The following is a 22,688-nucleotide window of genomic DNA, read 5'->3' as shown; positions in this document are numbered from 1 at the left end:
CCACTTAATCAGTTTACATTCTCAATTTCAAAAATTCAATTGAAGACCCTATGATCTTAAAATGGAGAACTTATTCATATGACAACCCACGAGACATTAAAAAGAATCAAATCATCAGTAGTTTATTTTAGAATGCAACAGAGGGATATAAAAATATAATCACTGTTCAAGGAAAACATGGATAAAATCAATGAAGGTATAGGAAAATCTTGCTCTATGAGTGAAGCAAACTAAGGTACTATATATGGGAAGAGTGCTGGGTATGTACACTAAACTAAGGTACTATATATGGGAAGAGTGCTGGGTATGTACACTAAACTAAGGTACTATATATGGGAAGAGTGCTGGGTATGTATACTAAACTAAGGTACTATATATGGGAAGAGTGCTGGGTATGTACACTAAACTAAGGTACTATATATGGGAAGAGTGCTGGGTATGTACACTAAACTAAGGTACTATATATGGGAAGAGTGCTGGGTATGTACACTAAGCTAAGGTACTATATATGGGAAGAGTGCTGGGTATGTACATTAAACTAAGGTACTATATATGGGAAGAGTGCTGGGTATGTACACTAAACTAAGGTACTATATATGGGAAGAGTGCTGGATATGTACATTAAACAAAGGTACTATATATGGGAAGAGTGCTGGGTATGTACATTAAACAAAGGTACTATATATGGGAAGAGTGCTGGGTATGTACATTAAACTAAGGTACTATATATGGGAAGAGTGCTAGGTATGTACACTAAACTAAGGTACTATATATGGGAAGAGTGCTGGGTATGTACATAAAACAAAGGTACTATATATGGGAAGAGTGCTGGGTATATACATTAAACTAAGGTACTATATATGGGAAGAGTGCTGGGTATATACATTAAACTAAGGTACTATATATGGGAAGAGTTCAGGGTATGTACACTTTTGATAGAATCTTTATTTCCTTTTCTTTTTCTCTATTATTATCCATTGCTTTCTGGTAGAAAAAAACATGTTTGCCATTCGTACTAGCAGAATGAATCTTATCTTTGCAGAAACAAGTCATCTCATATACTCAATCAGCAATATAAAGCTATTTGTATTGTCTGCAATCCCTTTGTATGAATTTAAATGACAACAAACATGCTTTCCTTTCAGCTGCAAGCACAAACATTATTTGGAAAAGCTACCAAACACTAGCATTATTATTCCATTTCACAATGAGGGATGGACGTCACTACTGAGGACCATACACAGCTTGATCAACAGGACACCGGATAGTCTCATAGAAGAAATCATTTTAGTAGATGACTTCAGTGACAGAGGTAAGTCTTAGTTATTTTTTCACCTGATTAACAAATCCTATAGAAATAATGAGTTTGATCACTTTAAACAGAAATATGTATAGTGAAACGGAATATGTGTATCTATACATGGTCACACAGACACAGAGCATGTGTTAAAAATGAACAAAGTAGTATTTGTTGAAAATCTAACAATAGTTTAGAATGATTTTGTATAATTTTTTTGTCAGAGAATAAAAACAACAGTCTGTGAAAATATAAGAAAAGTATGGCCTCATGCAAATGACTGTAGTGGTGTGCACAGCCCATGATTTGCGGCTCGGACGGCCACGGAGTGTCAACCACGGGCCGCTCGCAAATCAAGGGGCGTGCACATGGCCGTGTACATTCATTTCAATGAGCCCGAGCAGAAAAATGCGGCCCATATAGGACATGGCCTATTTTTTCGGTTCAGGAAACCACGGTCGTGTGCATGGGCCCATAGAAATGAATGTGACCGCAATTCACCTACAGTTTTGCAGGTGAATTGTGGCCGCAAAAACATGTTCATGTGCCTAATAGTTTTTGTATAACATTTACACCTGCGGAGTCTCCAACTGGAGAAAGATAGGCACCATTGGGGCATTATATTTAAAAGTACAAGTCTCAACAAATTATTCATACAATATATAGGGGTTGTATGTTTAGAATAAATTAATGAGGCTAAACTCAAAAGGAGATCTGTTCATCTTATATAATTCATTTAAAGGCAGAACAAAGTAGTGACTCCACACCATTATCCCATGCACAGTATGAATTATCTAAACGTGAAATCAACCACGTCTACTGTTGTGCATAGTTATCTCTTGCATTGCATAGTTCTAATATAATTAATATCCTAAAGTGTTTTGCAAAACTAGCATCAATGTTTACCACCTGAAGATGCCTACAGGACTTCATCTCCTCATAAATGAAACTGTGTGAGGAATATTTTGGTGGGACTTATATTAGCATAATATTATACCTAAAGATCCCTGTATGGACCCATACATGTACATACACACTATGGTGTCCCATGATTATTTGTTATGTGCTTGGATGGCACTTTACATGCAAATACATACATTTAAAATATATTTATAAATGTTTGTGTATGGTATCAAAGATGATGATGTCAGAAACTCTCGAGACAAACATTACGGATTCAATTGAGTTAGCCAGAGGCATAATTTCAAACTTGGGCACCCAAATACAAAATCTGTGACCGGGTCCCCCATTTACCATTTGCTATGTATATTACTGGTGTTTTCATATATGGCTAAGGGGTGATCTGGCTCCCTCAGGCACTGTAACACAACTTGTTAAAAAAATTGCAGGAGTAAAATGATGATAGTAAAAGATGTTCATTTAAGGGAAATAACCGGTTATTAGAAAATTGTGAAAATTGTCTGATAGCTGGGGCTAAACTTTTATGAGAATAGACCCAAACCCGTCACTTCTCCTAACTGTTTGACTACGGGATTGATGGAAACAGCTGAGCGCTGTACTCAGCTGTTTTAGTAATTTCCCCAGACTTTGAATAAAGCACAGTATTGAGAGTTGTCCAACAGTTGTTGAAACAGAGAGACCCCCTGTTTGCAATGGGAAATATGTACAGTGGAGGAAATAAGTATTTGATCCCTTGCTGATTTTGTAAGTTTGCCCACTGTCAAAGACATGAACAGTCTAGAATTTTTAGGCTAGGTTAATTTTACCAGTGAGAGATAGATTATATTAAAAAAAAAAAGGAAAATCACATTGTCAAAATTATATATATTTATTTGCATTGTGCACAGAGAAATAAGTATTTGATCCCTTACCAACCATTAAGAGTTCAGCCTCCTCCAGACCAGTTACACACTCCAAATCAACTTGGTGCCTTCATTAAAGACAGCTGTCTTACATGGTCACCTGTATAAAAGACTCCTGTCCACAGACTCAATTAATTAGTCTGACTCTAACCTCTACAACATGGGCAAGACCAAAGAGCTTTCTAAGGATGTCAAGGACAAGATCATAGACCTGCACAAGGCTGGAATGGGCTACAAAACCATAAGTAAGACGCTGGGTGAGAAGGAGACAACTGTTGGTGCAATAGTAAGAAAATGGAAGATGTACAAAATGACTGTCAATCGACATCGATCTGGGGCTCCATGCAAAATCTCACCTCGTGGGGTATCCTTGATCCTGAGGAAGGTGAGAGCTCAGCCGAAAACTACACCAGGGGAACTTGTTAATGATCTCAAGGCAGCTGGGACCACAGTCACCAAGAAAACCATTGGTAACACATTACGCCGTAATGGATTAAAATCCTGCAGTGCCACAAGGTCCCCCTGCTCAAGAAAGCACATGTACAGGCCCGTCTGAAGTTTGCAAATGAACATCTGGATGATTCTGAGAGTGATTGGGAGAAGGTGCTGTGGTCAGATGAGACTAAAATTGAGCTCTTTGGCATTAACTCAACTCGCTGTTTTTGGAGGAAGAGAAATGCTGCCTATGACCCAAAGAACACCGTCCCCACTGTCAAGCATGGAGGTGGCAACATTATGTTTTGGGGGTGTTTCTCTGCTAAGGGCACAGGACTACTTCACCGCATCAATGGGAGAATGGATGGAGCCATGTACCGTCAAATCCTGAGTGACAACCTCCTTCCCTCCACCAAGACATTAAAAATGGCTTGTGGCTGGGTCTTCCAGCACGACAATTACCCGAAACATACAGCCAAGGCAACAAAGGAGTGGCTCAAAAAGAAGCACATTAAGGTCATGGAGTGGGCCTAGCCAGTCTCCAGACCTTAATCCCATCGAAAACTTATGGAGGGAGCTGAAGATCCGAGTTGCCAAGTGACAGCCTCGAAATCTTAATGATTTACAGATGATCTGCAAAGAGGAGTGGGTCAAAATTCCATCTAACATGTGTGCAAACCTCATCATCAACTACTAAAAATGTCTGACTGCTGTGCTTGCCAACAAGGGTTTTGCCACCAAGTATTAAGTCTTGTTTGCCAAAGGGATCAAATACTTATTTCTCTGTGCACAATGAAAATAAATATATATAATTTTGACAATGTGATTTTTTTTATTTTTTTTTATATAATCTATCTCTCACTGGCAAAATTAACCTAGCCTAAAAATTCTAGACTGTTCATGTCTTTGACAGTGGGCAAACTTACAAAATCAGCAAGGGATCAAATACTTATTTCCTTCACTGTAAGTATGGAATGAGCAACTCTAGAATATCAATAGAAGCTACTTTGAGAAGGGACATTAATAAGGTACTACATTAAGCAGGAAGTATGTAACGCCAGTGGCCTGATTCTTCTGCTGTTCTGGCCACCGGCAAATCCATCATGTCTCTACAGCTGCTCACGGCTGTGACTGCCTCAGGGCGCGTGTGCGCTCCCTGGTCCCTTCATAAAGGGCCAGCGTGTATTTAAAAAAACCTCCCAATCCAATCCCAGTTGCTCCAAGACTATTTTTGCAACTTTGGTGCAACTTAGTTGTGTCCTGCAAAGGTTCCTGTTTGCATCCTGATACCACCCCGCACCTCGCTAACTGCTATCAGTTGTATTCAGCTATCCGCTACCAGTCAGTATCCAGCTACTTGCTACCAGCCTCTATCGAGCATTCCGCTACCAGTCTCCATCCTGCTACTTGCTACCAGTCCATATTCTGTAACCTGCCATCAGTCTGCATCCCGAGATCTACTGCAAATTGGTAACCAACTACCTGAGAGGAGCCTAAGGCCTTATTTACGCACCTCGGACGTGGGAAAATGACAGTTTTTCACGGCCGAGGTGCATCTGTGCTCGGCGATGAGAGTCTATGGAGGGATATGTGATGCATGAAAAGATAGGACATGCCCTGTTTTCCCACGGACCCTTCAGACGGTCCATTGAAACAACGGCTGTGTGAACGGCCACATTGAATTACATAGGTCCATGGGACGGCCGCTGTTTCAACGGCCGTCCCACGGACGTTTAACATGCTAGTGTAAATAAGGCCTAAGGCTTACTACCAGTTATGAAATGTGACTACTGTTCGAAACCCATCTGCCAAAGTAACATCTTCCATTGCCTGTACTACTTGGTGTACTACACCGTTGTATACTGGTCCACTGGGCCAGCTGCTAGTCTCCCCGCAGCGAAGTTCAGATCCCCGTATGGGGGCTAAAGAGTGAAGACCAGGGAAGCTACTTAGATAACACCGTTAGTGGTGGCCGAAGTCAAACTGGTTGAGAAACACAGTGGGTCTACAACTCGCTGGTCCTAACAAAGTATTTCCAATTAATGAGAGATTATTTCAAAAAGTAAGAAAGGTATTGGGCGAGGGTGTAATTACTGAGTGGCAATAAAATTCACTTTAATATGACCCCCAGATTTAATGTGAACCCAATGTAATGCCTTATCCATGTGCCATGTCTCAGAGCCTTTATTTGAGGAGCTAAGCAGTAATCCTAGATGTACGGGAGACCCAGTACATAAAGCTTATCAGCAGAGGGAAGTATGAAGTGCTCTAAAATTTTCTGGTAGAAATAGTGATGGTGTGGTTATTAAACCAGGTATTGTTACTTTTGGCAGTGTGGGCAGGTGCCAAGTCCTGCTGGAAAATGAAATCAGCATCTCCATAAAGCTTGTCAGCAGAAGGAAGAATGAAGTGCTCTAAAATGTCCTGGTAGATGGCTGCGTTGACTATGGACTTAATATAACACAGTGAACCAACACCAGCAGATGACATGGCCCCCAAACCATCACTGACTGTGGAAACATCACACTGGCCCACAGGCAACTTGGATTGAGTGCCTCTCCACTCTTCCTCCAAACTCTGGGACCTTGATTTTCCAACAAAATACAAAATTCATCTGAAAATAGGACTTTGGACCAATGAGCAACATTGTTGGTCCTCTGTGTTATATCAAGTCCAGAGTCAACGCAGCCGTCTACCAGAAAATGTTAGAGCAACTCATGCTTCCCTCTGCTGACAAGTTTTATGGAGATGGTGATTTCATTTTCCAGCAGGACTTGGCACCTGCCCACACTGCCAAAAGCACCAATACCTGGTTTAATAACCACAGTATCACTGTGCTTGATTGGCCAGCCAACTCGTCTGACCTAAACCTCATAGAGAATCTATGGGGTATTGTCAAGCGGAAGATGAGGGACTCCAGACCCAACAATGCAGACGATCGGAAGGCCGCTATCAAAGCAACCTGGTCTTCCATAACACCTCAGCAGTGCCACAGGCTGATCGCCTCCATGCCACGCCGCATTGATGCAGTAATTCATGCAAAAGGAGCCCCAACCAAGAATTGAGTGCATATACTGTACATACTTTTCAGTAGGCCAACATTTCGGTATTAAAAATCATTTTTGAAATTGGGCTTATATAATATTCTAATTTTCTGAGACACTAAATTTTGGGTTTTCATTAACTGTTAGCCATAATTATCAACATTAAAAGAAAAAAAATGCTGGAAAAAGATCACTCTGTGTATAATGAATTTATATAATCTATGAGTTTCATTTTTTGAATTGAATTACTGAAATAAATTAACTTTTTGAGGATATTCTAATTCATATACATATATATAAATATATATATATATATATATATATATATATATATATATATATATATATATATGTATATCTTTATAGATAGATAGATAGATAGATAGATAGATAGATAGATAGATAGATAGATAGATAGATAGATAGATAGATAGATAGATAGATAGATAGATAGATAGATAGACTGATTTGAAGAAATTACTGTGAAGAATAATCGTTAAAGTTCTAAAATGATATAAAAGCTTGAGTCAATTGTTTAGAGTAGTGGTATAAAGTTAAAGTGTAGCTAAACGTTTGACAAACTTCTGACATGTCATACTGACATGTCAGAAGTTTGGATTGGTGGGAGGTCTGAGCACTGAGACCCCAACAATTGCTTCCTGTCTGTTCAGCTTTTTCCGGAAATAAATGTATCGGTATACGGACTCAATAGAAAGTCTATGAGCCCGTACTCCGATACATCGGCTTTCTGGAAAAAAAACAAACAGACATGAAGCAGCTGAGTGCTCACACGAATGCTTCAGCTGCTTCGTTCTAGCGATTGGTGGGGGTCTCAGGGTTCGGACCCCCAACAATCCAAACTTCTGACATGTTAGTATGACATGTCAGAAGTTTGTCAAACGTTTAGCTACACGTTAAGCTTATAAAGATTTTGTGTGTGAGGGAAATATGGATACCTAAATACGATATCCTATCAGGTTGCAGTCCAGTTTTAATCTAGATTTTAATATGAACTCGAGGGAAAGAGGTAGATTGAGAAGCAGAATTTGGAATTTGTTTTCATTCATTTTGTAAAATGATAATTACCCAAATTCTTTAATAACCATCAGGTCAGATTCCAGTGATGTGTGAATGGGTTCTGTGAGAGACAAAATAGCATAATCTGAGATGATATGAGATAAATCCCCAATATTCACTCCTTTAACCGTTTGCGATGCTAAATGGGTCAGATAATGTTCAGTTGACAGGTTTTTTGTCGGTTTAAAAATTAAGAATGTCATGTGACGAATATGTAGCATTGGTGGACTGATCAATAACCTCTGAAGATGGTTGATCCACCTCTTCATGTATAAAATGGTTGCTCTTACCACAGTCCTTGTTGAAGTAGTATTTCTGTTTATCCAGATGTTTTTGCGATTTTCCCCCTCTAGTCATCATGTAGAATAACAGATTATGGGCAAGTTAAGTATAATTACATAGAAGGCTCAATGTCGCTAATTACAAATGCTTGGTGCCACATTGATCATCAGGTAACCATATAGCTGGAGTGGTAGGACTTGCTCTTTATGGCATTATATGACACACCTAGTAGCCAGCATAGGTTTACTCCATCTATTTGAAAAGCCTCCTTTTTTTGAGTGCTAGCAATGACAAATAATAGTGTTTGTTAGTGAGAAGGCTACGCGTTTCAATGCCGCACCGGCATCTTCCTCAGGAAGATGCCGGTGCGGCATTGAAACGCGTAGCCTTCTTACTAATAAACACTATTGTTAATTCCTGCATCTTTATTGAGTAGCAGCGCCGTAGTCACATCCCTCCTTTTTCTACCTCTAATTGCTAACATTGCACGGTAACCCATAGGCGTGACCGTTTGGGATTTCGGCAGCAGCACTCCCCATGATCTACATCTAGTTCAAAGCGATTGACCTATCCAGCTGTGGTAAGCATCCATTCGTCACACTCTGACTGCCTGATTGGGCTTACTCACACTATGTGGTGCCGTGTTTGTTTCTCTGTTTTATCTAGCAATGACAAATAGCACCTCCATGCACAGACCTCTGAGCTCCTGGGAGCAGTCAAAGGAGAATTGCCACCTTCATTTTCCTGGACTTGCGACCTCTGATTCAATGAAATAATGGGAGTTTCAGGGATGTGGTAACCTGTCCACATACATTTTTTGTTGTTGCAATAGATGTTTATTTTTAAAAAAAATCCAAAGTTAAGTGTGTTTTTCTTTTGCTAAGCCTTTAATACTAATTTCAAGATGTAGAAATTGAAAAATGTATATAGTCTATGTCTACTGTATTACAGAGGTCTCATTCTGAATCTGAGCTTTTCTGAAATTATATTTTTCCTATACAATTTATAAACCTATTAACTTTTTCCCAAATGGTGTGTCGGGATTGTCCTCGATATGTTTTATTACAGAAGGTGTTTCATTTAATTGGACAGCAGGATGTAAGAATGACAAGATTGTAATACGATCATATATTTGTCTTTTAGTTTGGAAGGAATCATTTCATTGTCTGGATCAAGGGTTAATTGAAATGCCCCAATGTTTCTGTACAGTAAAGACTATACATAAAAAAAATTCAAGGTCCTAGGGGAGTCAACTACTATGTACATGTCGTAGGTGCTATTTCTTTTTCCTAGATACTACTATTCACTAATTATACTATTTTGTAAAAGAATTGTATTTATATTGTTATGTAAAGTTGTAATATTATAGTAACTACTCACAGTATCATTTGTGAAGCCATTAGTTCCAAATGTCCTCATGCATTAGCCTAATCTTCTTATATGTATTAAATATACAAATTATCTACCAGTGTTTTCATCAATATGGTCATATAATCATAATTAATATTTACATAATAATGTCCAACCGGAGGAGTAAAGTGAAACATTTTAAATTCATGGAAAATTCAAAGTGTGTAAAATTAATTTAAATGCATTACTCTCCACATGTTTATTAGATTTTGCAAGCAAGGCCTTTACTCCTCTTTCTTGAATTATTAATTACATGTCAATATGTAATGTCTGATTTTTTTACCCTCTTAATTATAAAGTGGTGCAGAATGTGACAGTCATCAAGGGCAAGTAAGGAGCGGGCTCACGGGCTGAGTGGACTCCATACTCAGCGGGTGTCGGCTGTGTAATACTCACTGCAATTGTCGAAATAACATAACTGGTATTGCCGCCTCCGTAAAAGTCCAAACTATTACACTAAAATGTTATTTAGCCCGCACAGTAAACGCTGTCAAAAATTAAAAATAAAAACGCATGTATTGCTATTTTTTGGTCACCTTAGCTCCCCAAAAAAATGTAATAGAAACAAATCAAAAAAGTCGAATGTACCCCAAAATGGTACCAATAAAAACTAAAGCTCGCCTTGCAAAAAAATAAGCTCACATACCGCTCAATCAACAACAATATAAAAAAGTAATGGCTCTCAGAATGTGGTGACAAAAAGACATATTTTTTTTAGCAAATAGTTTTTTCATTATAAAAGTAGTAAATTATAAATAAAACTATATTTGTTTGGTATCGCCGTAATAATATCAACCCGTATAAAAACAATTAACATGTTGCTTTTACTGCAAGATGTGCTGCTTTTTGCCCATTTAACCCCAAAAAAAAATTGTTTTTAGTTTCCCAGTACATTATATGGTGCAATGAAAAACTACAACTCGTCCTGCAAAAAACAAGCCCTTACACGGCTGTGTTGATAGAACAATAAAAGAGTTATGGCTTTTGGAAGGCAGGGAGATAAAAATTTTAAATGGAAAACCGAAAAATGGCTGTGTCATTAACCCCTTCAAGACCCAGCCTGTTTTGGCCTTCAGAACACAACCAATTTTTTCAAATCGGTCATGTGTTACTTTATGTAGTAATAACATCGGAATGCTTTTACCTATCCAAGCGTTTCTGAGATTGTTTTCTCGTGACATGTTGTACTTTATGTTAGTGAAAAAATTTGGTCGATAATTTTGGTATTTATTTCTGAAAAACACCAAAATGTAGAAAAAAATTGCAAAAATTAGCATTTTTCTAAATTTAAACATATCTGCTTGTAAAACAGATAGTAATACCATGCAAAATAGTTACTGGTTAACATTTCCCATATGTCTACTTTATGTTTGCATAGTTTTTTGAACGTTCTTTTATTTTTCTAGGACGTTATAAGGCTTCGAATTTTAGCAGCAATTTCTCATATTTTAAAGAAAATTTCAAAAGGCCATTTTTTCAGTGACCAGTTCAGTTCTGAAGTGGCTTTGAGGGCCTTATACATTAGAAGATCCCCAGCAGTCACCCTATTTTGAAAACTGCACCCCTCAAGGTATTCGAATCAGCATTCACAAAGTGTTTTAACCCTTTAGGCGTTTCATTGGAATTTACACATTTTACACATTTTATTTTTTTGGGGCGAAATTCATTACTAATAAATTTTTTTTTGTAACACAGAAGGTTTTATTCGAGAAATTCAACTCAATATTTTATTGCCCAGATTCTGCCATTTTTAGAAATATCCCATATGTGGCCCTAGTGCGCTAATGGACTTAAACACCGGCCTCAGAGGCAAAGGAGCACCTAGTGGATTTTGGCCCTCCTTTTTTTAGAATATATTTTAGGCACCTTGTCAGGTTTGAAGAGGTCTTGTGGTGCCAAAACATTGGAAACACCCCAAAAGTGACTCCATTTTGGAAACTACAACTCTCAAGGAATTTATCTAGGGGTGTAGTTAGCATTTTGACCACACAAGTGTAAAGGATCTGCCTGGCACAACTTCGGGGTTAACGCCCATAGATAATCAGTCTGCACCTGCTTCTATGTCTGTGAGACTGACTCCATCTTCCACCACTCAGGGTGGCAGGCTTAGGAGTGGGAGAACCTATCACAGCCTGGCCAGACGGAGCTAGCTCCCGCCCTCTGTCTATTTATACCTGCCTTTCCTGTTCCTCCTTTGCTTGTGATTCTTCTCGTTTTGTTTCCTGGCCCTGCTGCAGCTTCTTGTACCATTGTCCTTGCTTCATATTGACCCCGGCTTGCTGACTACTCTCCTGCTCTGCGTTTGGTACCTCGTACACTCCTGGTTTGACTCAGCTTGTTCACTTCTCTTGTTGCTCACGGTGTTGCCGTGGGCAACTGCCCCTTTCTCCTCCTAGCTCTGTGTACCCTTGTCTGTTTGTCTGTCGTGCACTTATTGAGCATAGGGACCGTCGCCCAGTTGTACCTCGTCGCCTAGGGTGGGTCGTTGCAAGTAGGCAGGGACTGAGTGGTGGGTAGATTAGGGCTCACTTGTCTGTCTCCCCACCCCTGTCATTACAACAAGTTTTTCAATAAATATATTGGAATTAGTCTGTAAAAATGAAAATCTACTGTTTTTCTGAAGAAACAGAAATGTTTAATATTTACATGGAATAACGAAGAAAATGCACACCAACATTTGTAAAGCAATGTCTCCCGATTACGGCAATACCCCATATGTGGTAATAAACTGCTGAATGAGTGCCATTTGGATTTTGGAGCACAGATTTTGCTGGAATGGTTTTCGGTGCCATGTAGCGTCTGCAACGCCCTGGAGGGACCAAAACAGTAGAAACCCCCAAAGTTACCCCATTTTGGAAACACCCCTCAAGGAATTTTTCTAGGGGTATAGTGAGCATTTAGACAAACTGTAGTTTTTATTGGTACCATTTTTTGGTACATAAAAAGTGATCCAAAAGTAGATTATACAGCAGTAATGAGCAGCGTAGCTGAGAATATAGCACTTGGGTGACATATTACTCTTACCAGCAGCTGCAGCACGTCTGTGTGTGTCTCACTCACTCTGCTCTTGCTCACCCCTCCCCTCTCCGTAGACTTCTATAGGCAGCATGTCTGTATCTCTTCTCTCCATATATATTCTATATGTGCATCTATCAAAGTTGCAGAATTGAGTAAAATGTGTTATGTACTAGTTTCTTGCCGTGTGTAAATCAATGGCAGCCTCAGCACCTGTAATAGCACTTGTCCAAGCTCATATTAACCCTTTCCCCTTTTCCTGTTTACTGTGCAAACCATTATGGTGCATTTTTCAATCAACACAATGTTAGTAAGCAAAGCAGGAGGGAACAGTCACAAGAATCCTATTGTGTCTCTCTCCTACAGGGTAAATTTTGTTTTTTATTTTTTTTACCTTGGAGCCTGTGACCCCTACGTGTTGCCTTGGTACATTGAAATTTGTTCATGTTGAACAATGTGGTTGAATTAAAGTTAAAATACAAGGTTACATTTAAATTGAAGCTACAAAAATATATCAGATTCTCAGATGTTTGGGTTCTATCAGTGAACTGGTGTTCATGCTGTGCCATCCCTAGCAATATTCAACAACAAATGTATTATTTTTGCAGAAGATTTGTTTCAGTAGATTCCTAACCTCAAGACATGATGGAATAAAATCCTTGTAAGATTGAAATAAAAATAGTTTGTTTTCTATTCTGTTTGACTCCCGTATTCATTTCACCTTTCTTATTAAAAAAAATAATTCCGACAAAGTGTTTTCCATTCTAATGTTGTACTGGCATCCCAGAACTTTTTGTATAATATTCTATTTAAAATATTCTCTTTTGTATACAGGGAGAAATAAAACATTTGTAAAATTGACTAACGTTTTATACATCTTCACTCTGAAAGTCAAATATTGTATGTTGAAATTCAATGGTGCCTCATAGGTCTAGAATTATTAAACACTAGATTATCGGATGCCATATTTAATGAATATTGCTTTATATATGCACCATATAAATATGTATATATATATATATATATATATATATATATATATAAAAAGTATATAAACATATATGTTAAGTATGAGTAAAATATTTGGTAGCCGAAAATATGTAATTTGGTAATATCGATTAAAATGTAGAATCTATTTATTGAAAACCAGATGTAACTATATAGCAGGTTTAGTTCTGCTGCATGGTCATATAGTAGAGAACCTATTTCATTAAGTTAGTATGTCAAAAGCACTAGACCTGGTACATGCTAAGTGGGTGGGCTCTTCTTGATGTGATGTCGTAGCTGTTTGGTATGCTCTGAGCCAATCAGATATCTCCCCGCTACGCAGGGCCAATTCTAGATTTTCTGCTGCCTGAGGTGAAAATTGAAGGGGCGCCCCCCAGATCTTGATTGACATCCCCCTAGCTGTACTACATCTCTGCCGGCCTCCTCCAACTCTTGCGGATGTACCGTTGCCTTGTACTTCCCTGGCACACGCAGTGGAGCCATGAAATCGGGCAGAGTACACCTCACTGCACGGTACGTGCCTAAGGAGTACAAGGCAATGACACAACCAGGAAAGTTGGAGGACGCTGCTAGTGATGTATAACAGCCAGGAAGATGTCAATCAAGCATAGAAAGGTGGGTTTGGACACAGGACTATGTAACTTCAGGATAGCAGCACCGCCCTATGACCCTTCATATAGTAATTAGCTTATAGTGTGCGCCGTTTTAAAAGTTGATTTTATAGATTTTGATGCGTTTTAAAAAAACATACTGGGGAATGTTTGGAAATATTGTCAGGTCATGTATTACCATGGTGGCGGTTCAAGGGGTTAAAACTACCTGACAGGTTCCAAATAAATATACAATGAACTGAAAACAATTCCATCTGCTCTGCAATTTTGTTATTATAAATATATTCTATATAATTACAGCTCCAGTACAAGCTCATACATATATATACAGTACCAGAACCAAGCTCAATACATATATATACACAATACCAGAACCAAGCTCAATACGTATATACAGCACCAGAACAAAGCTCAGTACATAAATACAGCACCAGAACTAAGTTCAGTACATAAATACAGCACCAGCACAAATACAGCTCAATTTAGTGCAACCCCTGTTGTATAGGTTTGTACGGCGTAAAACTACATCTCCCAGCATGGCCCGAACAATGGTAAGGATATGCTGGGAGTTGCTGTTTCACAAAGAAAAAAAGATCATACCACCCATCATCTCACAGGAGATCATACAGTCACTACAGTGCTGATTAGAGGCATAATAAATATTTACATTAAGCGACTCACCGGTGACATCTTTTCAGATTCTGTAGATCTCCCTGTAGATAGTGGCCCCATAGATCCCCCTGTAGATAGTGCCCCACATATAGCCCCCTGTAGAAAGTGCCCTACATTTAGCCCCCCTGTAGATAGTGCCCCACATGTAGTCCCCCTGTAGATAGATTCCCACATATAGCCCCCCTGTAGATAGTGCCCCACATATAACCCCCTGTACTTCGTGCCCCACTTATAGCCCTCTGTAGATAGTGCCACACATATAGCCCACCACTGTAGATAGTGCCCCACATGTAGCCCTCCCTGTATATAGTGCCTCACATATATTGTCCCCTGTAGATAGTGCCTCACATATAGCTCCCCCTGTAGATAGTGCCCCACATATAGCCCCCCACCTGTAGATAGTGCCTTACATATAGCTCCCCCTGTAGATAGTGCCCCACATATAGCCACCCACCTGTAGATTGTGCCCCACAAAAAATTACTTACTTACCTTATCCCGTTCCCATGCCGTCCTGTGGCAATGCAGGACTGCTCTCTTTTGAGCAGGGCTGCTGGGGCGGAACGACGCAAGCAGAGCGATGAGGTCATTGCGCCGCTTGCATCATTGAAATGCGCTGAACGGCGAAGCACGGAATGTGCACGGCCATTCAGTGCTTATGCATGTAATTGTACCTGCATCCAATAGACGCAGGTACAATTATAGTGCACAAGGGAGTGTCGGCGGCTGGTTTCAATGGCGCCGACGCCCCCTCAGAGAGGCAGGAGGCTGCCGCCTGAGGCAAGCAGCTAATCTCGCCTCATGGACTGTGCGTCACTGCCGCTACTCCTTCTCCCCTCTTACAGCATGTCTTATACAGACACTGAGGGAGAGATACCGCTGCAGCTTCTCTATCCTCCCTGTCTAGTATTTACTATATTACTCAAGATGTTTATGATGACTAAAGATTTTCTGAGCATTTACAGAGAGCCTGCAGATGTTACAAAGCTTTATATATTCACATGTTCAACTGATATAAAAAAACCAGTGTAAGAACAGTGTAGCTATAAGATGATTCAGAGATAAATAGCTAGTGGTATTGCTGGTTATCTACAGTTGTAACATTTGGCAGACAATAGCATGCACCCTTTTTAGGCTAGGACGGTGTGTACACTAATAATTACCTCTAGCCTTAATTTATAGTGCAAATCCACAGCCTTCTTCGAGCAATTACAAACACATTACACTTGAGATTTAATATCTTAGTGTCACAGAAGTCTTCAAGTCACAGTGTATAAAGTGGTTCGCGGCATATAATTGCTTCTGGTACCTCCTTGTTTTAACAAGTGTGTTAAAGCCTCTAACTAGGTGCAATTCATGTGACTATTATCCTGCAGCGTAAGATATGATAATAAGCTTATATGCTCACATAAAATAATGAAGCCAAACTTGTCCTTGAACATTGTTGTATTATTTAAGTGATGTCTAGGAATCTCTTAGTAAAACTTTCTACATGTATCTGATGAATGCTAAATAGATCTCACAATCCCTGCAAAGCTGTGCAGGTTTTATCTATGAGGCTTAAAGAATTACTGCTGATTAGGCCTTATAATAAATTAGGAATTTCACTGAAAAGAGTGATGTGAACAGAATGGCTCCAAGCAATCTACTTTTAATGTCTGAAGTTAGAGCAGTCTAAATAAGAGCACATTTTATGTCTAGCACATTAGAGCTAATATAAAAATAAAAAAAAGAACACATTAGAATTCCAGATTCCATTTTAATAGAGTTGCATTTTTCTTTAGCCAGTTGGCTTTGTCAATTAGCTTAAACATGCTGTATCATTTTATATTGCTATAAACATAACTGCAGCCCTCTATTGTTTCCTCAAGGTCACAGACAAACGAGTCTGTACATTAAAAGAACGCATATTTATGAGAACATAAATGATGAACTCCGTTATAAAATCTCTATTGAAGAAATTATAAATTTTCTATTAAAACAAATGTCAGTGATTTCACTTTTTATCTTGTAAAATATTGTCTTCTTTTAACAACGCTCTGCATTTAGTGTTTGTTGAGTAAAGCAAAGCCCCTTTTTTTAATAATACATTTTTTTCATTTAACAAACAATGACAATCAAGTACAGTAATGTGCATATTAAATATTTCTATGAGCCTCACAGCTGTTGGACTTCATTATCATCTTGGTCATCTTCATCAAAATCATCATAATGGTGATATCATAATAGTTTTCACCACTCTTTTATAGAAAGTTTTGGAAACTAGTAATTTATTTAGCCATAAATTATTACTTTTAAATGCATTTTTTTTAAAACAGCACCATTTTAATAGGGCACCTATGGAGGGTTAGGACAATGGACGGTAAATATACCCACTACCTGTACTAGATTTACATGTCAGTGTATTCATGTGTAAATTATTCCTTGAGCAGATGCTGTTCCCCCTGGTCCACCTAATGGCACAGGTAAATGTGCCCATAGGTAAATCCAGCCCTGACCTACTACAAATCCTCTTGAAAATCATAAAATGTTGGTGGCTGTACAGTTTGCTCTTATGGAATAAATTGACAAGCTGTCCATCTCCGTTTCCTAGAAATCAGTGTCTTAGTCAGCCATCTTAGCGTTTCTAATTGACCAAGAAGAGACAGATAAGTCGTTATTCCCTTTACTGCACTGCCAATTTGACAGATCCAATAAGTAGTGTACATCTACAAAAACTGCATCTTGGGTGACTACTTAGTAGGTACTTGGATCCCCCTCTTTTAAAACTTTAAGGACATCTTCAGATGTCTCTGCATGAAATGATTATGGTTGGTAATGGGGGCTACACTTTACTTGTTGCATTTTTTTAAGCCTCGTTTTCAGTACCCGGGCGCTTCTGTCCTTCTGGGCCACTCAAATACATCTGACACTCATGGGTAAGGCATGCCAGGTCATACACTTTTGTTTGGGATTCCATTTACTTTCATGTTTGCATTCACTTGGACATCTGTTCAGATATGTCCATTTCTTAGATGGTACCACTCTCTTGTCTGTACTTACTGTTTACCTTGTCTGCTTTCGCATGGTTCGTTAAGCTCTATGTAACAGCATTGATTCCTCAGTTTATTCAGACTTGGCACTACCTGTCCTTTATAATTAATACCATGCACTTTTCACTCTGCATGTATGTATTAATTTCTGTGCTATTGCTGTAGTATTAATCCATGTACTGATGTGGCACTTATACAGTCCAATCTTGTTTTTGGATCCTCTGTATATTTTATATCCCCTCATGGTTTAAATTTGGGTAATAAAATTAACATTTTTCTAATTTTTATATTATAAAAATTGTCTGACTTTACTTTTTTTCTCATAATTTGGAGGTGCTTAACCGTACGTAGGGATCACCTAGCCAATAACGTGTCCTGTGAGACATATGTTGATTATCATTTTTTATTAAGAAACAGAATCATGTTCAATATTTTTGCTACCTGGCAGGAATGAACCTAAAACATTATTGTAGAGCTGAAATAGCAGGTAGAATTTTCTGCACCCACTTCTATACAAATAGACACATTTACTCAATGCCAGTTACCCAGACAGGAAGTCAAGAAGTAGCTATATGTACAAAATGACACCCAGAGAGGAAGTCGTGTGGTTGTTAGATGGGAATCACCAAAGCCTGCAGTGCGCACTGGATTCTGCCCGGCTAATACAACTTATATTTGCACATACAGTTATTGCCGTGCAGCTATGTTTAGCTTTAATTTCTTAATTTTCTAATGCATTTTGTTAATAAAAGTCTAACTTGTAAAATATCAATCTTTATAATAACATATCCTTTTAACACTTAGTGTCCAACCTAATTTAGGCCTTAATGATCAAGATATTTTTTTTTCATTTTTCCACCGTTGCATTCAAAGAGCTATAACTTTTTTATTTTTCTGTTTACATAGCTGTATGAGGACTTGTTTTATTTATTTAATCATAAATTACATTGAGGTAAGCGATGATTACTTTAAAAGGGTTATTGGCATACATGTCATTTGCCTACAAATTTCCCTTCCCAAACATATTCCTCAATTTTTCCTAAGATCCCATTTAAGGCTCCAAGTCTTTTAGGTAAGGAGCCACTGAGTAATTGTTTGTTCTCCTTGCAGTATCGTTGAGTGGGAACAGTTCACCAGAACCAAGATCTAAAGTTGTCAATCTGGTTAAGATTCAGTAAGAGGGCGTCAAGAAAAGATAATCAGAGTATTTGAAGTTTTTAATAATGTGATTTATATATATAATCTGTGTTGTTGCAATATATTCTACATGTCACATCTATATTATGTATAGATGTGACGTGCTGATGTGCAGTACACAGCACCATCGAAAAATAAACATTGTATAGTGCACAGTGGTAATAAGTTGTTCATTATATTAATGAAGCTTCATCTCTCTGTTTGCATGTTCTGTACGGCTATTGCGCTAATTATTTATATTACAATAATAAAGGTATTGGCTTGATTGAGAACTCTGCGGAAAAGTTGACAATAACTCGGCTGTTCGTTTTCTTTAGAAACATCAAATCAGTTTGAAAAGCGACCAAAAATAATATTTGGATTTTGCAGATCAATAATTTTTGAATGGCAGGGTATTAGTCCAATCTTTTGATCTTTGCAGCACGCCAAACTTTGGCAATGTTCCTAATCCTTCAACAGCTAATAACAGCTCATTTCAAAGACACATGAAACACTTATTTGCTAAACAATTTGATAAATCTTTAGCCTAAACTCCAATAAGCAATTTCTTTTCATCTAAAGAAGAAATTTAATTAGAAATGGAAGCATTGCAAGTATAACAGTACACATTAAAGTAAAATTACAGCTTTTTGGATTTGATTGTGGTTAAATGGCAAGCGGTATAGTTCTAATAAAGTAAAATGCAGAACATTATATGTTATGATCTTTGCACATTTACTATTAATTTCCTCGGGGCATTTATAGCTTGCTACTAACATCATCACTTTATATATTGTGCCAAGGAGGATCCTTTTTAATATACAGGTTGAGAGGCCATAATGCATTTATTATGGCTTCAATACCCGGACCCATACAGTTTTTAAGTTACCCAAATTCAGCTCAGTGGAACCATGCACATTCTTAAAAGCAGTCGCTAAAATGCATCCACATTATTCCGATCTGAAATCAGCCTAAAATCGTTAAATAACTAAACTGGTAAAGCTCTAAATTGCTATCAAACCCATTGTTAAATATACCCTTTGTGAAAGTGACTTTGGGACAGTGACTCCAGATATCATACCAGGGCTTAATAAGATCACCGTGGCAGATTTTAGTCATTAGAGCAATACTGGAGGTAGTCATGACAACAGATATACAGTCAGTAACCATGCCTTTTCGACTAGCTGTAGTCTAAGATTGTGCTAACTCTTGTAATAGACAACACAGTCCAAGTAAATGGAGAGGGCAGGCAGAGCTGCTGATGTCACTCACCGGCGCCTGTTTGTAAACTCCATTCTAAAGCAACAGGCTAGAAGAAGAACCACAAAGGAGTTCACACAACTTCTAAAAAATATGCTGTTGAATCAGCCTGGAATGCAGTACATGTGGTAAATATCACCCATTGCTAAGGCCGTTTTTACGAGTGATGAACTGGGCATTTGCCCAGAATCCATGTATCTTAGGTGGTTCCCAAGGACAGCAACTCTAAATGAAAATTATCCAGTAAGGTTTAGCGAAATATGGTGGTATTATTTGGAAATCAGATTTTAGTATTTTGAACACTGCTTATTACTTATCATCTATATAGCAGAATAATTAGGCCTGAAATCAGGGATGCCAACCGTCCGTAAAATGAACGGACAGTCCGCAAAAAATTGGTGTTTTTTTCTGCTATCCGTAGCGTCCGACAGAAAAAAGCACCTTCCGGGATTTTTATTTATTCCCCCGGAACTTTGCACTGCGCATGCACCAAAATGTACATGCACAGTGCAAAGGCCACAGCCTGGCATATTTTCAGATTTGGCTTTACAGCGGAATCTGAAAATATACAGCCAAGTGAGGTCGGTGCCTGGAGTGGACAATCCAGTCACATGACCTCAGATCAGCGACATGAGGTCAGGTGACTTAGGTCAGGTGACTTGACTGGTCCACTCCCGGGCCGTCACCGACCCCAGCCAGAAGAGGGCTGCCGTCGCATGACCATCTCGGTGAGTCACGTTAGACAGAGTGGAGAGGGGTAGCGGTAGGCTACCACTACCGCTCTCCACTCTGTTTGCTGTGTGGAGCTATTTACAAGGGGGAGCTGTGCAGTGCTATTTACAAGTGGGGGCTTTGTGGAGTTATCTACAAGGGGGTCAGTTTGGAGCTATATACAAGGGGGGCAGTTACATAGTTAGTACGGTTGAAAAAAGACACATGTCCATCAAGTTCAACCACGGGATGGGAAAAGGGAAGGTAAAAAATTCTACACATAGGAGCTAATATTTTTATCTAAGTCTTTTTTAAAGCCATCTACTGTCCCTGCTGTGACCAGCTCCTGCGGTAGACTATTCCATAGATTCACAGTTCTCACAGTAAAGAAGGCTTGTCGCCTCTGCAGGTTAAACCTTTTTTTCTCCAGACGGACGGAGTGCCCACTTGTTTTTTGAGGGGGTTATACATGGAACAGCATTTCACCATATTTTTTGTATGTGCCATTAATATATTTATATAAGTTAATCATGTCCCCCCTTAGTCGTCTTTTTTCAAGGCTAAATAGGTTTAATTCTTTCAATATTTCCCCATAACTTTGATTCTCCATGCCCATTATTAGCTTTGTTGCTCTTCTTTGTATTTTTTCCAACTCCAGGGCATCCTTTCTATGAACTGTAGCCCAGAACTGAACTGCATATTCTAGATGAGGCCCCACTAATAACTTTGTAAAGTGGTAATATTACATCCCTGTCCCGCGAGTCCATGCATCTTTTAATACACGACAATATCTTGCTGGCCTTTGAAGCAGCTGATTGACATTGAATGCTGTTATTTAGTATATGATTTACAAGTACACCCAAGTGAATCCCCCAGTGTAGCTCCCCCTAGTACATATGATGCATGCAGGTTGTTGGTACCCAGATGCATAACTTTACATTTATCTACATTAAACTTAATTTGCCAACTGGACGCCCAAACACTTAGTTTGTTTAAATCCGCTTGCAATTTCCAAACATCTTCCATAGACTGAACTATATTACATCGCTTGGTGTCATCTGCAAAAATAGAAAAAAGTGCTATTAATCCCATCCTCTATATCATTAATAGATAAGTTAAATAATAGTGGTCCCAGCACGGAACCCTGGGGTACACCTCTTATAACCGGGGACCATTCAGAGTAGGAATCATTGACCACAACTCCCTGGATACGGTCCTTGAGACAATTCTCAATCCAATTACAAACTATACTTTCTAAACCTATAGTCCTTAATTTACCCATTAGTCCCTTGGCACTATACCAGTCACTAGAGAATCTCTGAGTATTATGAAGAGGGAGAGAGAAATAACTGAACTAAGCTCTTTAAGAACTCTAGGGTGTAACCCATCTGATCTCGGTGCCTTTTGTACATTTATTTTATTTAATTTAGCTTGGACCATATCTACATTCATCCAATTCAGTATTTCAACTGATATATTAACAGCACTGGCACCGGCTATATCAGCTGCTCTTTCTTCCATTGTATATACAGAGCTAAAGAACCCATTTTGTAACTCTGCCTTCTCTTGATCCCCTGTGACCAACTCCCCATTACCACTATCTAGGGGTCCTACATGTTCAGACCTTGGCTTTTTTGCATTTATATACTAGAAGAATGTTTGGGGATTTGATTTACTATTCTTGGCCACCTGCCTTTCATTTTGTATTGTTCCTGATTTTATTACCTTTCTACAGATTTTATTAAGCTCTTTATAATTTAAAAAGGCTACAGTTGTACGCTCAGATTTGTATTTTTCAAATGCCCTTTTTTTTGTCATGTATTACCCTTTTTACAGA

At 38.7% G+C, this 22,688-nt stretch overlaps 1 protein-coding gene across 1 annotated transcript in view; it reads left to right on the top strand.

Moving 5' to 3' along the window:
- The window catches only part of GALNTL6 (polypeptide N-acetylgalactosaminyltransferase like 6), a 1,595,017-nt gene that overhangs the window by 600,759 nt on the left and 971,570 nt on the right, over positions 1 to 22,688 (top strand). Inside the window, exon 4 of the mRNA XM_075849659.1 lies at positions 1,146 to 1,312. Coding sequence (XP_075705774.1) covers positions 1,146 to 1,312 — 167 coding nt within the window. The remainder of the gene's footprint in view (positions 1 to 1,145; positions 1,313 to 22,688) is intronic.

The sequence above is a fragment of the Rhinoderma darwinii genome, chromosome 1 (assembly GCF_050947455.1).
Source record: "Rhinoderma darwinii isolate aRhiDar2 chromosome 1, aRhiDar2.hap1, whole genome shotgun sequence".
Classification (NCBI taxonomy): domain Eukaryota; kingdom Metazoa; phylum Chordata; class Amphibia; order Anura; family Rhinodermatidae; genus Rhinoderma; species Rhinoderma darwinii.
The sequence above is the reverse complement of the archived record's forward strand: the minus strand, read 5'-3'. Positions and strand labels throughout refer to the sequence as shown.